Source organism: Vipera ursinii (genome assembly GCF_947247035.1).
Source record: "Vipera ursinii genome assembly, chromosome: 17".
Taxonomy (NCBI): Eukaryota; Metazoa; Chordata; class Lepidosauria; order Squamata; family Viperidae; genus Vipera; species Vipera ursinii.
Genome location: NC_139530.1, coordinates 2,848,596 through 2,864,015, shown reverse-complemented (window position 1 = coordinate 2,864,015; position 15,420 = coordinate 2,848,596). Strand labels below are relative to the sequence as shown.

At 45.6% G+C, this 15,420-nt stretch overlaps 3 protein-coding genes across 3 annotated transcripts; all 3 read right to left on the bottom strand.

Moving 5' to 3' along the window:
- Positions 1–8,882: 8,882 nt before the first annotated feature.
- On the bottom strand, positions 8,883–9,995 carry LOC310648010 (actin, cytoplasmic-like; the record flags this gene model as incomplete). The annotated part of the gene is made up of 1 exon (XM_083375642.1): positions 8,883–9,995. The coding sequence occupies one exon, from the start codon at positions 9,993–9,995 to the stop codon at positions 8,883–8,885; it is 1,113 nt and encodes a 370-aa protein (XP_083231768.1).
- Positions 9,996–11,366: 1,371 nt separating this feature from the next.
- On the bottom strand, positions 11,367–12,521 carry LOC310648009 (actin-related protein T2-like; the record flags this gene model as incomplete). Its single annotated transcript, XM_083375641.1, has 1 exon — positions 11,367–12,521. The coding sequence occupies one exon, from the start codon at positions 12,519–12,521 to the stop codon at positions 11,367–11,369; it is 1,155 nt and encodes a 384-aa protein (XP_083231767.1).
- A 1,499-nt stretch (positions 12,522–14,020) lies between these two features.
- LOC310647990 (actin-1-like) lies at positions 14,021–15,154 on the bottom strand (the record flags this gene model as incomplete). The annotated part of the gene is made up of 1 exon (XM_083375622.1): positions 14,021–15,154. One exon carries the CDS (start codon positions 15,152–15,154, stop codon positions 14,021–14,023), a length of 1,134 nt encoding a protein of 377 aa, XP_083231748.1.
- Positions 15,155–15,420: the final 266 nt, after the last annotated feature.

Below are 15,420 nucleotides of genomic sequence, written 5' to 3'. Positions count from 1 at the left end.
ACAACAACAACAAACAATGGAGATAGTGATAATGATAGTGATAGTGATAATAATAATAATAATAATAATAATAATAATAATAATAATAATAATAATAATAATAATAATAATAATCCACTCATTAATTATGAATAGCAATTTTGGAGTCTCCGCGTTTCCCCCTATGCAGGGACAAAACGAGAGGATTTTTGGGGTGGGGGGGGTAGGATATAAATCTGATCATGGGGTGGGAATTGGGGGGGGGTTCGTTTTGGGAGGCCAATAAACAACCCGGTGAGCCTCTCTGCTGCTTAAACGGCTGGTTTTCCCACCCTTCCCCCCTCCCGTCCCGACAACAGGGAAAGCGAAAATTTTGGGGGGTAGGCTTAAATTTCGCTTTCAGGAGCGGCCATCATCGCGGCAATCGGCTCCCCTTATTAAACGCCTGTCCCGAAGCTATAAAATTTCACTCTCACCCCCCGCCGCTCCTTCCCGCCTCATAGGTTCCCCCCCCCTTTTTCATTTCTCCCAGGCTCAGATTAGGCTACCTAATTGCGCTTTCCCGTTAATTACTATTTTTGGCTCATCCGCGGTCGCTACACGAGCAGCCGCGAGCAATATTGTGACAGCCTGATTTCAGGCGTCGGAGAAACGACTATAACTAATCTGCGCTTCTTGTTCGCTTGTCTGGGGTATTTCCTCCCCCTACCCCTCCCCTCCTCCTGTCGGCAACGCGAACCGTCGCTGTAATCCGGAATCGCCGTTAGATTGAAAGGAGAAAAGCAAAAAAAAAAAAAAAAAAGGGAAGGCGCGGTTCCGGAAAAAGCGCCGCTGCTTCAAACCCGGCATTTTAGAATAGAACAGAGCTGGAAGGGACCTTGGAGGTCATCTAGTCCAACCCCCTGCTCAGGCAGGAGGGCCCTATACCATCTCAGACAAGTGTGGCTGTCCAGTCTCCTCTCAAAAACCTCCAGCGATGGAGCGCCCACGATTTCTGGTGGCGAGTCGTTCCGCGGGTTAACTGTTCTCGCTGTCAGGAAATCTCCCCCCCCCCCGTCTTAATTCCAGCTTGCTTCTCTCCATGATTAGTTTTCATCCGTTGCTTCTTGCCCTGCCCTCTGGCGCTTGGGGGAATAGTTGGAGCCCCTCTTTTTTTTTGTGGCACCCCCTCAAACACTGGAATGTTAATTCGGATGTATAGGAAACCGGAGCGTCCCGCCGCGTCGCTGTTCGCCTGGAGATGGTCCTTAAACGGCGATCGACGGGGACAACTCCGACGCCAACAGCGGAGCGGTCTGAACGCGCTTTCCTGAAGAAGTAAGCGGGCTTCGTCAAAGGAAGGACTGGAATATCTGCTTTGTCATTAAATCTAATAAATAATCCGTAGCTATCCAACCTTGGGGTGGGGCGGGGGAGAGAATTTAAACACGTGGGTTTTTTAAAAGCTGTGGAGAAAAGCGCGGGTGTGTGTGTGTGTGAGAGAGAGAGAGAGAAGACGCGCGCCTGTATACACACACACACACACACACACACACAAACACACACACACACACAGAAAAGTGCTCATGATCGGAGGGAAGAAGACAAGGAACACAGGGCAGAGAAACCAAAAAAGCGACCTTCTCTTCTAGACACAAGTCATTCAAGCAAGGTGAAGACCTTTTTTTTAAAAAAAAATCGGATTAACACCTGCTGGTGACAAAGGGATTTCATTCGAGGGGGGGGGAGGCAGTCCGGCCAATTCAGGACGGCCCTTCCTCCCCAAGCGCACACAACCCCCCCCCCTCATTTCCACCCTCTCTCGCCCTCTTCCGTTCTTTTCACCCCTGGATAATTATTAGCCATTAATTGGCTCAGGACTTTCCTCCTCTACACCCCCACCGCCCCCCACCGGGATGGGGGAGAAAAATGGGCAGTCCAACATTTAAGAGCAGACTGGGGCATTAGGGGTGGGGAGAGAACAAGGAAGAGAGAAAGGGAAAGGATGCTAAAGAATAGCCATTTTCAGTTAAAGCAAAGATATATATTTTTTTCTCCCCATGGAAAGTGGCTATTTGGTACTATTTTTGATCCCCCCCCCCCCTGTGTCAAGCTACTTTCCTGCCAATAGGTTGCAAAGAGGTTGTGCAGGTTGATTGGGCATAAATTTAGGATGCACACCCTCTGCCTTAGTACTAGGTTCTGCTGCTTGAGGGGGGGGGGTGGACTAGAAGACCTCCAAGGTTCTGTTCTGTTCTATTCTATTCTATTCTATTCTATTCTATTCTATTCTATTCTATTCTATTCTATTCTATTCTCTATAAAGATTCTATTCTATTCTATTCTCTATAAAGATTCTATTCTATTCTATTCTATTCTCTATAAAGATTCTATTCTATTCTATTCTCTATAAAGATTCTACTCTATTCTATTCTATTCTCTATAAAGATTCTATTCTGTTCTATTCTATTCTATTCTATTCTATTCTATTCTATTCTATTCTATTCTATTCTATTCTATTCTATTCTATTCTATTCTATTCTCCATTCCTTCTATTCTGTTCTATTCTATTCTATTCTACCTGGAAGGATCCTTGGAGGTCTTCTAGTCCAACCCCTTGCTCAGGCAGGAAACCCTATATGGTTCCCTCCGACACAAAATGGCATTTTAGTTATTCTCTGAAGGGTTCTGCACAACACACTGATCCGGGTCAAGGTGAACGACCTGTGGCTTGCACAACCAGCCAAACTTAGTGCTTGCTGTTAACACTTAGTCAGGTGCCCCAATCAGCTGCTGGGTTCACATGGCAAACTAAGCCCTACCGCCAGATTCATAAAAGACAACTCTTGTGTCTGCCTAACCTGCAAGAGCCTGCGTCCTGACAACGAGCTGAATCACAGATCCCCCCTTTTAAGCCCAGCCGAGCGCGGGGAGCGTAAACGGGTCTTTTGCCAAACCTCGATCAATATGAATCAACCTCTACTTATGCCAGACTCCAGTTTGGACACAGAAGTACAATGCTGGGTTTGTAGGCATCATTTATGTTTTCCCTCTCTGGGAGGCCTGAGGCATTCCTTCCCTTCCCTTTCTCTTTAATTTGCTCTGAGGCGAATAAAATGGGTTCAGTTGAAAAAGACAATGGGAAACCTGAAAGCCCAGTTATTGCCATCTCCCATATCAGCTGCTGATGCAACCGAATGACACCACACTTCACTGAAAACGTATTTGCTTTGTAGGGTCATTTTTTAACGCCTTCCCCTTCTGTTTACCAACCCTTCTTTTCTTTCTCCTCCTCCCTTTTCGCGTTCTCATTCCCGTCTTCCTCCAACTCCCTCCCTGCCCACCTTCCTTCTTTATTCTTTAAACCAGACCTCTTCCCCTCCCGCCACAAATCACTTCAGCGAAAGGAAGGCACGATCAGAATTCAGTACCAAGACCCCAGAGCCATTTTGGCCCTCTCCAAAGACAATTTTAAAGAAGATGCACAGTGTGTTGAACTGGGGGCTGGGGGGTTGCGGAGGGTTACCTTGCTACAGGAAACCCAGATGGTGTGTGTGTGTGTGGGGGGGGGGGTCCTTGGGAACAGCTACAATTCAGACTTGCACAACTTGCTTTATGTGAAATCTTTACAGTAATAACTTCAGCCACCGGGTGCTTCAAACCTGCCTCACAGCCAACTTCGTCCTTGCGTCTCGTCAGAGGAAGTGAGACAAAGAACTCAATTTCCCCAAATCGTAAAGTTAAATAGAGTGAACGGGGAAGTTTCTTCAAAGTAATTGAGTGAAATCACCCATGTGCCTGTTTTTAAATGCCTTAAACCTAAAAGGCTCCTATTTGCAGTTGGAAACAGATCTTTATAATCTGTGGAGTAATGTTGCAGTGATGGAATCAAATGGCCTGTAAGAATCCATTTTTTTTTTAATGAAATGGTTATTAGTTGCTTTTTTAAAAAAAAAACCCCTCTCTTGATCTTAAAGCCTTTTTTGGTCTTTCTTGAAGTATGGAGCAGATGAAGCAATGCAAGTTAACTCTTTTTTTTAAATGGAAATGGATCATTTTAATTTCTTTGCTGGCTTCTGCAGTTTTTTTCCAACGGCCAAAGTAGTGTGTTATTGTCTTCTATCTAGGAGGTCCCCAAACTATGATCCCAGGTCTCCCTTCCACGTATGGCTGAAGACTTGCCCTGCCTAGCTTTCAAACCCAACCCAGCTTAACCAGATGTTGCCATCTCAAACTGGTTTGCTACAAATCCTAATAATTACAAGAGTGAAACAGTCCATCTCAAAAGCGGAAACTGCTTTCTTGGAGAAATTCTGAAATTAAGCTGGCAGCATCCTAGCGCTCTCAAGCCTCACTTTGAGAATAATATTCCCTTTTCTACCTGTCGGGAAAGAGTATGGGCTGAGATGGTCCTTTTGGGGCAATCAAAAAACCCCAATAGGCTCATTTTTTTATCATGAAAGATGGATGAACCAGTTGTTGGATTAATCAGCTGTTGGAAACTGTTCTGGATAGGCATAAATGTGCCAATCAAATTGTCTGGATTTGTAATGTTTACTTCATAAAGGATTAAAATTAAAATGTTGGCTTAGACCAGGGCAGACTCTAAATCTGACAGCAAGAACATAGGAAAAAATTCAAAGTAATGCAAGATCAGAAGATGTAGAGAGAGCTGGTCCATAGAGTCACCAAGAGTCAGACATGGCTGAATGGATAACAGCACCATCTAAACCAGGGGTCCCCAATCTTGACAACTTTACAACTTGTGGACTACAACTCCCAGCATTCCTCAGCCAGCATGCTGATTGCAAATGTTTCTCTTAGATTCTACGAATCTGTCTTTATTTTGCCCCCAATTCTTGCAAGACATTCAATTTCCCCTTCTGTTATTCTCTCTGTATTGAACTAGTGCGTGCGCGCACACACACACACAAAGAATCAGACAATAAGAAAAGAGTTGGACTGCAAAATCCCATCACTACCATACAGCATAATAAAAAGTAATTTTAAACCATGTATAACATACTAATGACAACATATCACGTACACAGTAAAATAATAAATAATTAACTTACCCTGGGCAAGGCTGAAGTAGGAACTGGGCTCTTTTAAAATGCACCACACTGCAACACCACTCATGAAATTATTGTATTAGACACAGCTCACTGGCTGACTTTGAACCCACTGCTTTCTCCCTTTCCCCTACCTCACAGGGCTGTTGTTGGGGAAGAAACACTGCAGGACAGAGACCGTATACACCAGTTTTATCCAGTCCTTTTTAGATTCAGCCTTTGTTGCCTTTTACCCTTATTTAGTTTTTTATACTTTACATTCTCACCCTTGGTGCCTTTTATACCCTCTGTCTTGTAAATGTATATGCATTTTATGTGTGTGTTTAGCAATTCATGTGGCTATTACATACTGTTTCCTGCCCATTACATTTTGATGTTTCTTCCTAAAAACAAAACCCCAGCCTCTTACGGTGGTTTATGACTGTAATAAGTATTGATTAATTGATTGATTGGCAGCCGTCATCCCTGCAGCCAAATGTTTATGAGATGGACTGCAGCTATTTCCGGTACATGAAGCTGAGCATTAAATGGCCAGGTGTGTGAGCTACTGTTTGATAAAAATCAGGAATAAAAGGAGTTTTAATTGTAAGTCGCCCCGAGGCCACAACCTGCGATGGGGGGGCTGTATAAATTGAATGGATGAATTAATAAATGAATAAATAAAGTACCTCTGATTCCAAGGGGAGGCCTCGTCCTTCCAGGATCTGTTCCTTGTTCTGTCCATGGAGTCAAGTCCACGTTGTTTCTGGCGCGTTGCAGATGTTCACAGTCCAGCTAAACATAAGTGCAGCATTCCTGGGCTTTTTCCTTCAGGTCACTGTCCTTGAATTAAGCCCAATTTCATGGAAATAGAATCATAAGGCCGGAAGGGACCTCCGCGGTCTTCTAGTCCAGCCCTCTCTTCAAGGCAGATTTATCCCGGTTAAATGATTGTCCACTCTACTTTTGAAAGCCTCCAGTTCATAGCTTAAGTTTCGGCAACCCCCAAGTCTGTCTGAATCCAACTGCCCCTTTGTTTATGGGATTTGTCCAGCTGTGCGGGGAAGGGGGGGGTTCCTTCCAAGCCCCCCCTTTTTTTAACCTGTGCAATTGAAGCCAACCAGGTTTATTTGTGGTTTGGGTTGCAAACAAGGTCCAGTATCTGTTAAGTATGTAGGGACGCGGTGGCTCAGTGGGTTAGGACGCTGAGCTTGTCGATCAGAAGGTCAGCAGTTTGGCGGGTCGAATCCGGAGTGCCGCGTAACAGAGTGAGCGCCTGTTACTCGTCCCAGCTTCTGCCAACCTAGCAGTTCGAAAGCACGTAAAAATGCAAGTAGAAAAATAGGGACCACTACGGTGGGAAGGTAACAGCGTTCTGTGCGTTTTTGGCGTCTAGTCATGCTGGCCACATGACCACGGAGACATCCTCGGACAATGAGCACCAGCCCCTAGAGTCGGAAACGACTAGCACGCATGTGCGGGGGAACCTTTACCTTTACTTTTTATCTGTTAAGTATCTGGAGGCCTTTTTAGGCTGCAGGTCTGCCTCAGCTACATCATTTGTGTAAATGGAAGTCGTTTGCGTAAAAGATACGTCAGGTGCGTATCTTTATCTCCTTGGAGTAAAAAAGTACCTCATCTTTTCCATTTACGCCAATGGCGTAGAAGTACGTAATCTGCTTAAATCGCCTGTCGTGTGTCTCGAATAGAATTGAATAGAATAGCTTTATTGTCACTTTAAATGTACACTAATCAGCATACATTAAAATGAAATGTTGCATTCAGCTCTCAAAGGGTAACCATCTCCAATATACACTATATAAGCATGACAGATCAATCATATAACCACATACATACACATATATAACACAAACATGTTTGTGTCCTTTGCGCGAATGGATGCTACTTGCTGCAAATGACACCATGCGTGTAAATTTGCTTACATCCACATAGACTTTTATGCACATTGGTGGTTCAAAAACCAGATTATTATCAATTAATAACAGTTATTTTGGGCCATACTAAAGTTTTGAACATACTAAAGTTCAACAAAACAGCTTAAAAACTCCTTACCCACTTCTGGGTGTGTTTAGTTTCTAAATCTGGCCAAACCCCAACTTTAGCAGGCTGCGTAAAATAAAAACGGCTTTTAAAAGCCGAAAAGCGGAGGATCTGCAGTTGATTTCCTTTTCCCCCCTGTGCAAAATCAAGAGAACTGCATCCTCCTTGTCTGCATTAGCCGTGATTTCTGTGCAAAATTCCACAATTGGGTCCAATTTCCAAGGCAGGCGGTGTGTTTTGTGTTTGTCTCCCCCCCATTAAACGATCGGTGCAGGAGTCAAGCCCTTTGTGTTCCTGTAAATCTTGCTCATATGGAAGTCAGCGAGCTGTAAAAATACTTACACAAACTACAGTTGTATCTCATTTGTTTACAGGTTTTCACCAGGCTGCCAGAAAAACAAAATAAATAATAATAACCAAAAAAAAAACCCCAAGAGGAATGGCAGCTGAATCGGATTCTTAACGGCTCTCTACATATGCAGCGATTATTCATTTCGTCGCAATATTTGTTAGCCGTCTGCTAGCGCATTCAAGCCATTGGAAGGAACGCTGAAGCGAAAAATAAAGACGAGACAGAAACGAAACAGTATAGAAAATGTCATTTTGTCAGATGTCACTTTGTCCACCTTGATCCCTTCTGCTTTTGCCGCTGTGGGTTCATTATGGAGTTGACATGGGTCAGGGGATTTTCCCCCCCCCCAAAAAAAATCTGGCATTTTCCTCCGAGGGAAATGTGGAACTTTCAGAATTGGGAAGCTGTTGATCGCTTCTGCAGATTTTGCTCTACCCTGGAGTAGATCCCGTCGGAGCTTTACACCTAGAAAGTCCAACTTGCTTGCTTCCTTCTTTCCTCCCTCCCTCCTTTTCATTTCTTGTTTCTTGCGCGCCTTTTACATTCCTTCCTTCCATCCTTCCTTCTCTTTAATTTTTCCTTCCTCGTTTTCTTTTCCTTCTTTCCCATGCATTTTTCCTTCCTTCTTTCATCTTCCTTTCTTCCTTCCTTCCTTCTCATTTTGCCTTCCTTCACTTTCCTTTCTTTTTCCTTCCTTCCCATTCATTTTTCCTTCCTTCCTTTGTCCTTCTTTCCTTCCTTTTCATTTGCTTCCCTTCCACCTTCCTTCACTCATTCCTTTCTCCCTCCCTGTTCCTTCCTTCTTTCCCTCCCTCCCTCCGTCCCTCCCCCTCTATTATCTATCTATCTATCTATCTATCTATCTATCTATCTATCTATCTATCTATCTATCTATCTATCTATCTATCTCTATCTATCTATCTATCTATCTATCTATCTATCTATCTATCTATCTATCTATCTATCTATCCACTATCTATATCTATCTACCTATCTCTCTCTCTCTCTCTCTCTCTCTCTCTCTATCTCTCTCTCTCTCTCTCTCTCTCTCTCTCTCCCATAGATCATCCAAACCACCCATCCAGCAATGCAGGCTTATTTTTTATGTCTTCTAACAATTTAGGGCAAGTGGCAAAAAATCTACAGGCCTCAAAATAAAACTCTTGTGGTTGCTCCAGCACTGAACCTGTGGCAAACAAACAGCTTGACACTCCTGCTGACATCAACTCTTCCCCCTCCCACAATACACGCAAAACAACTTCAGGGGGTCCTCAAAATACGGCCAACAAGGGCGCTTTCTTTGCCTCACCCATAAGGGAATTTTTGTGGCTGCGTTCTAAAAAAAATACAAGACATGGGTTTCTTTGTGGAAAGGTTTACTAGCCCCTCGCCAGCATTTCCAATCAATTTTTTTGGAGTGTAGGGTGAGGGGGCTTTTATAATTGGCCCATTTATTCTTCTCAGAAGCATTTCTTCTGCAGCACGGTAGAGCCGACCTCTCTATATTCTTGCTGCGTGACCCACATGTTCTTAAAAGAAGGCAAGCTGGTGAGCACCGATGCGCCAATCCAGACGGAATGGATCCGGTTTGCTGGGGCTTCCAATTTGGTCGGCAGGCCCTGAGGGCCCAGGCTTTGCAACTCTTTGAGGAGACGTTCACTAAGACCTGGAAAGAGAGTCGATCCTCCAGCTATGATGAGGCTTCGCCAGAGGTCCTGGCGGATGCCTCTGTCACATTTGGAGATGCTCTCGGCCATCATCTGGTGAATCCCCGGCGCCGTGACTCCAGCGTCCGTTGGGTTAAACAAGGATTCAGGAGCTCGGAAGAGCTGGTCCCCAATCTCCACAGGTGTGCCATCAGGAAGTGTGTATTCACGAATGGACCCTTTGTCCTTCTGGTGACTTGAATCCAGAGCCACGTAGCACAGATTCTCCTTGATGTTCTTCACAATCTCCTTCTCCGCAGAGCTCAAGAAGTTGTGCCCGCTCTCCAAGAGAAGCGTTGCCAGATACCTGGTGATATCGCGTCCGGCAAAATTCACCCTGGAGATAGCGTGTAGCAAGCAGTGGCCTTTGTAGATGGGGACGGTCAGAGTGACCCCGGCGCCGCTATCTAAAACCAACCCTGTTGTACGGGCAGAAGCGTACAAGGCCATCAGAGCTTGAAGGCCTACAAACATGGCCGGCACCTGGAAATGCTCAAACATGATCTCTGTCATCTTCTCTCTGTTTGCTGTTGGATTCATGGGTGCTTCGGTCAACAACACCGGCCTCTCCTTGGCTCTTACCTTAAGTCCATGCCTGTAGATGTATCTCCAGATCTTTTCCATATCATCCCAAGAGGTCACAATTCCGTGTTCCACTGGGTATTTAAAAGATAAGATACCTCTCTTGGCTTGGGCTTCCTTACCGACATAACACATTCTCTGAACCGGGCCAAACATGATCGCGCGGGTCTTGGGGTAGCCAACAACTGTAGCCACCGTGGTCCTGGGGGCCTCTTCTCCAGAAAAGCCCGCTTTGCAAAGTCCTGAGCCATTGTCAATAATGACAGCTATTCTGGACTGAGACATCTTCAATCCAAAGAACTGAATTTGTAACAACTGTTTTCCTAGCTCTAGTAGAACAGAATGCTGCGTCCATCTAGGTTCTAGATCCTTGGATATCACAAAAGGGATTCTCCCTTTTCAAAACTGGCTTCTCACATTATGTACCTATGACATATATTTCTGGAAACAAAGTCTTCTCCGAATAGCCAGGACTTGTTTTGGGAGAGATTGCGAGCATCCAGAGTGGAAATTCAGAGGTTACTATTATGATTATTATTACTACCAGTTGTCTTTCTGAACCCAGCTCAAAAAGGATGCTTCAGGTGACCAAGGATGTTAAGGACCATGATGCTTCCTATCCGCAGATCCTAGAAACGAGCTCTGCGGTTTCAGTTTATTCACAATTGCTCGTCTGGGGTGTTAAACTGGATTTTGATCTTCTCCATTGAATTTGGCCGATGTTTAATAGGCTTTTATTTTGATCTTCAGTGGTCAGCCAGTGGAGACCAGCTTGAGGTTGACATCAGAAAAGCCCAATGACCTCAAAAGAGAACAATGGAAGTGATAAGATTAGTCTAGTATTGGTGGCCACCTGGGTTGATGTAAGGCTAATTGCAGTAGTCTAGCTAAGAGATTGCAGTAACATCTGACAGTTTACCTTCCAGCTGGTAAACCATGTTGTTTTTTTTCATCCTTCGGTGGGTTTAAAACTCTGTGGCTCATTTGACACACCCTGATTGTTGAATTAACTATGGTCTAGGTTTGCTCAAGGCAGAGAACTTAAACTAGGCCAACAGGCAAACTTCACACAGGACACTAAGCCACAAAACCCAAAAGATTCAACTCTGGTTTAGCTCAGGGAGTTTGGCACGTGCAGCTAAGGGAGACAGTTGTTAGTTCTTGCCTCCTTTTACGACCTTCCTCGCCACAGTTGTTCAGTGAATCCCTACAGTTGCTAAATGAGTCACATGGTTGTTAAGTGAACCTAGCTTCCCCCTTTGCTTGTCAGAAGGTCGCAAAAGGGGGAATCGTGTAACCCCCGGATGCTGTGACTGTCATAAATTTGAGTCAGTTGCCAAGCACCTGGATTTTTATCCCATGACCACGGGGGGGGAGGGGGCGCTGCAAGGGTCGTAAGCGTGAAAAATGTAAGTCACTCGTCCCAGTGCCATTCAAACGGTCACTAAATGAATCACCTCTCGCACTTAAGGTATCTAGGCAGGAGATACATTAAATCCCGATAGTTTCTCAGGCCTTAAAATCAATTATTTATTTAACCTTTCGGGGAAAAGGTGAAAGCTTGTGATTTGTTTTGTTTCAATTGCCTTCAGCTCTCTGACGGATGCTGCTGCAGCTTTTATAGCCAAAACAGGAGACATTTTTCCTGTCCCCTCTTCAATAGCACCGTCGGTGGACAATATTGGGCCCGTATTCTCGGTAATCGGCAGCGGTCACCCACATCTGCTTGAAGGTGCTCAAGCACGTGATGATGGACGCCCCGATCCAGGCCGAGAACCATCGGTCTGGCGGAGCAATGACCTTAATGGGGACCCCTTGGGGGGCTTCCCCTTCCAAGCCTTTGAACATTCGTTCGTCCAATCCTGGGAAAAGAGAGGACCCTCCTGAAATCAGGACGTTGGAATAGAGCATGTTACGGAGCGTGGGGTCACATTTCCTGACGCTGTGGGCCACAAGCTTGGGGAGACCTTGACCCTTGTGGTTGATGTTGCTCGGGGTGAAAAGGATCTCCGGAGCCAGGTAAAGGGGGTCCCCAATTTTGATCCTGTTGCCGTCAGGAAGCTTGTATTCTTTGGGGAGCTCTTCGGAGGACTTGCTTTCTCGGTGGCGGGCGTCGAGAGTCACGAAACACAACTTGACCTTGATGTCTTCCACCACTGTGTTGGCTTCCGGGAAGTTCCAGAAATATTGCCTGTTTTCCAGAAGAAGTTCCCTCAGGAACTGTGTGATGTCTCGTCCCCCGAGGTCCAGCTGGGTGACCGCATGAGGCAGACAATACCCCTCGTACACCGGGACGGCGTGGCTGACTCCAAACCCACAATCGATGACCATCCCCGTGTAACGGGCAGAAGCATAGAGGGAGAGGATGGCCTGGATGGAGAGGTAGAAAGCCGGGACCTTAAAATATTCAAACATCAGCTGGGTGAGCTTAGCTCGGTCCTCTTTTGGGTTCAGGGGAGATTCTGTCATCAGCAGAGGTCTCTCAAACGCCTTCACCCCCAACCCTTTGTCATAGATATACTTCCAGATGATCTCCATCTCATCCCAGGAAGTGATAACGCCTGCTTCCATGGGGTACGTCAATGAGAGGACATCTTGTCTATGCTGGGCTTCAAATCCCACGTAGCATTCTTTCTGCTTAGCCTTCGAAAGAGGCAGCTTGCTTCTGGGGCAACCGAGGACGGTGGCCATGACATGCCGCGGGCTAATTTCTCCAGAAATCCCAGATTTGCACGTTCCAGAGCCATTGTCAATGATCACAGCTTGCGAGCTGGAGATTCGAGCCTTAGATGCCAAACCTTCACGGCCCATTTCAGGAGAATGTCTACCTGTTCAGCACCTGACCATAGGCATGATGTGGCAGACCCAAAAGAGTATCTCTGAGAGTTCCCTGGGAATAAAAACACTTCTGGTTTCTCAGCACTTTATCACGGTCTCTCTGATTTGAGAAAAAATGAAAAAATGGTCCATAGCCATGACTTCACAAATGAATGAGGTCCTGCCTAACCATTGTTTAGTTGTCTCTAGGAGACCAGAAAGTTCAAGAGGGCCTTCAAAGCTGTTTTGATGGAGACAAAGATGATTTCAACTCTACTCTTGGTCAAGATCCACTAGCTTGCTGAAAGATGGTCTTCAGATATTTAGAATGAAACCAGAAAGTTCAAGAGGGCTTTCAAAGCTACTTTGATGGAGACAAAGATGATTTCAACTCTTCTATTGGTCAAGACCCATTATCTTGCCCAGAGATGGTCTTCAGATATTTAAAATAAAAACTACTTCTGGCCCAATGATGACTTTCTAAGAATCCCTCCTACTCTATGATTGGATGATTCTTCCCTGCTCCTTTTGGAGGTGTGTTTGAGGCATCAAATGGTGGGTTGTTGTTGTTGTTGTTGTTTGCTGGTGTGGGTTGGTGTTTCCTGTTTTACATTTTTCTCTCCAACTTCTCTGGTTGCTCCTGAAAAAAGTGCTTGGATGTGGAAACATTTCAAGAGGAACCATTTTTCACACTGCCTGGAAGTCTTCATTCATGGTCCCTTAACCTGCCATCCTGCAATTTCAGTTGTCGGATTTCTTAGAATATAGAACAATAGGGTTGGAAGGTCCCTTGGAGGTCTTCTAGTCCATCCCCTTCCTCAAGCATGAGTCCTTCTACCGTTCCCTGCTTACAGTAAAAATTACAAAAAAATGGAATGACCACTAGAGAGCAGAGGTGTTTTTCCTTGTTGCTGCCCTCCCCCTACCGGTAATCTGGAGAATTGCACCTTTTTGGAAAAGCATTAGATTTACAGAGATGCTCATTGTAGGAAGGAAAAGCTAGTGAAAACCACATAAAATGCCTTTTTTTTTGGTCTCGGATTGATTTGGTAATTAAGATAGCCCTTTTTCTTTCCAACCCTTGTTTATTTTCAGGAGCATAACTTATCAACACATACCTCCAACCCGTTTTGTCTCTTTGGCCCTCCCCATCTCAGCGTTTTCAGTTGCCATGGGAAGCAAGTCCACCATATGTCTTTTATTAAGCAAGGAAAGCAAAAGAAGGCATCTGAAGAACAAAAGACCAGGAAGAAACCGTACCATGATCCTTACGCCCGTCACTCCGTCATTTATTTACTGCAAATCCCAGCCAGTCAATACCTCCGAAAACAGATTTCATATATACATATAAAATACACACATACAGGAAATCTGTCTTTGGATGGACACAACAGAAGTTCAGAGAATTAGGGATTTTTCGTGAACGTCCTACGTTCCGCTAATTGTTTGAACTTCCACTGTTCTAACCCCTATACAAAGGGAGATGGTCGCTCCTAGAAGCATTTCCGGTGCACAACACCAGGTCCAAATTCTTGGTAATCGTTCAAGGTGACCCACATCTGTCTGAATGCCGTTAAACAAGTCAATATGGAGGCCCCGATCCACACACAATACTTCCTTTCCGGAGGAGCGATGATCCTGACTGATATCCCGAGAGGAACCTGAAGTTGCATCTCTTGCAAGAGCCGCTCATCCAGCCCGAAGAACAAGGTTGATCCGCCCGAAAGGAGAATGTTTCCGTAAAGATCTCGTCGGACGTCAATGTCGCATTTCATGATGCTGTTGAAGACCATCCGATGAACGCCGGGCGCGTCGATGCCGATGTAGGTGGGGGCAAAGAGGGCTTCAGGAGCTCGGAAGAGTTGACTCCCAATTTGGATGATGTTTCCGTCAGGCAGTTTGTACTCCCTGAGAAGGTACTCTGGTTTGGTTTTCATTTCTTGGACGGGGTCTAATGTCACGTAACACAGCTTCTCCTTGATGTCCTTCACAATTTCTCTTTCGGCTGTGCTGACGAAGGAATGCCCGCTCTCTAGAAGAAGCCTCATAAAGTATTCCGTGATATCCCGTCCGGCGACATCTAACCTGGAGACGGCATGGGGTAAGCAGTACCCTTCATAGATAGGAACCGTGTGGGTGACCCCATCTCCACTGTCCATGACTATACCGGTGGTACGCGCTGATGCGTAGAGGGCCAGTGTGGCCTGGACTGCCACATACATCGCTGGGACCCTGAAGTTCTCGAACATGATCTGAGTCATTCTCTCCCGGTTCTGGAGAGGATTCAGAGGAGCTTCAGTCAGCAACACGGGCCTCTCGCTGGACTTGATCCGCAACTCACAGTCATAAACGTGCCTCCAGATGCGCTCCATGTCATCCCAAGAGGTCACAATGCCGTGATCGATGGGGTAATTCAAGGATAAAACGCCCCGTTTGGACTGAGCTTCTTCTCCGATGTAATATTCCTTCTGGCCCGCTCCGAGCATGGTTGCTTTGGCTTTTGAGCGGCCCACAATTGCCGTAATGACTGATCTCGGAGCGCTGTCTCCAGCAATGCCAGCCTTGCATAATCCGGATCCATTGTCAAAGATGACAGCTGGGGTATCTAAAAACCTAGGATCGGACATTCCGTGGACTGTTGCTTGCTCACCTGGAGAAACGGTCTGGATTGGAGGCCGCTTAGAATGCTGGAAAGGAAAAGGTTCTGGCACAGTGATGTCACACACAATATTTCTTCAGGAGAATTGCTGGCCGAGGAAGGCAACTTGAGAGGCTGGAAGGATGCTACAAGATGCTACTCCCAATGTTAATAACAGAAAAACAGAGTTGGGAGGGACCTTGGAGGTCTTCTAGGCCAGGGGTCCCCAACCCCAGTACCAGGCCAGCAACCGGT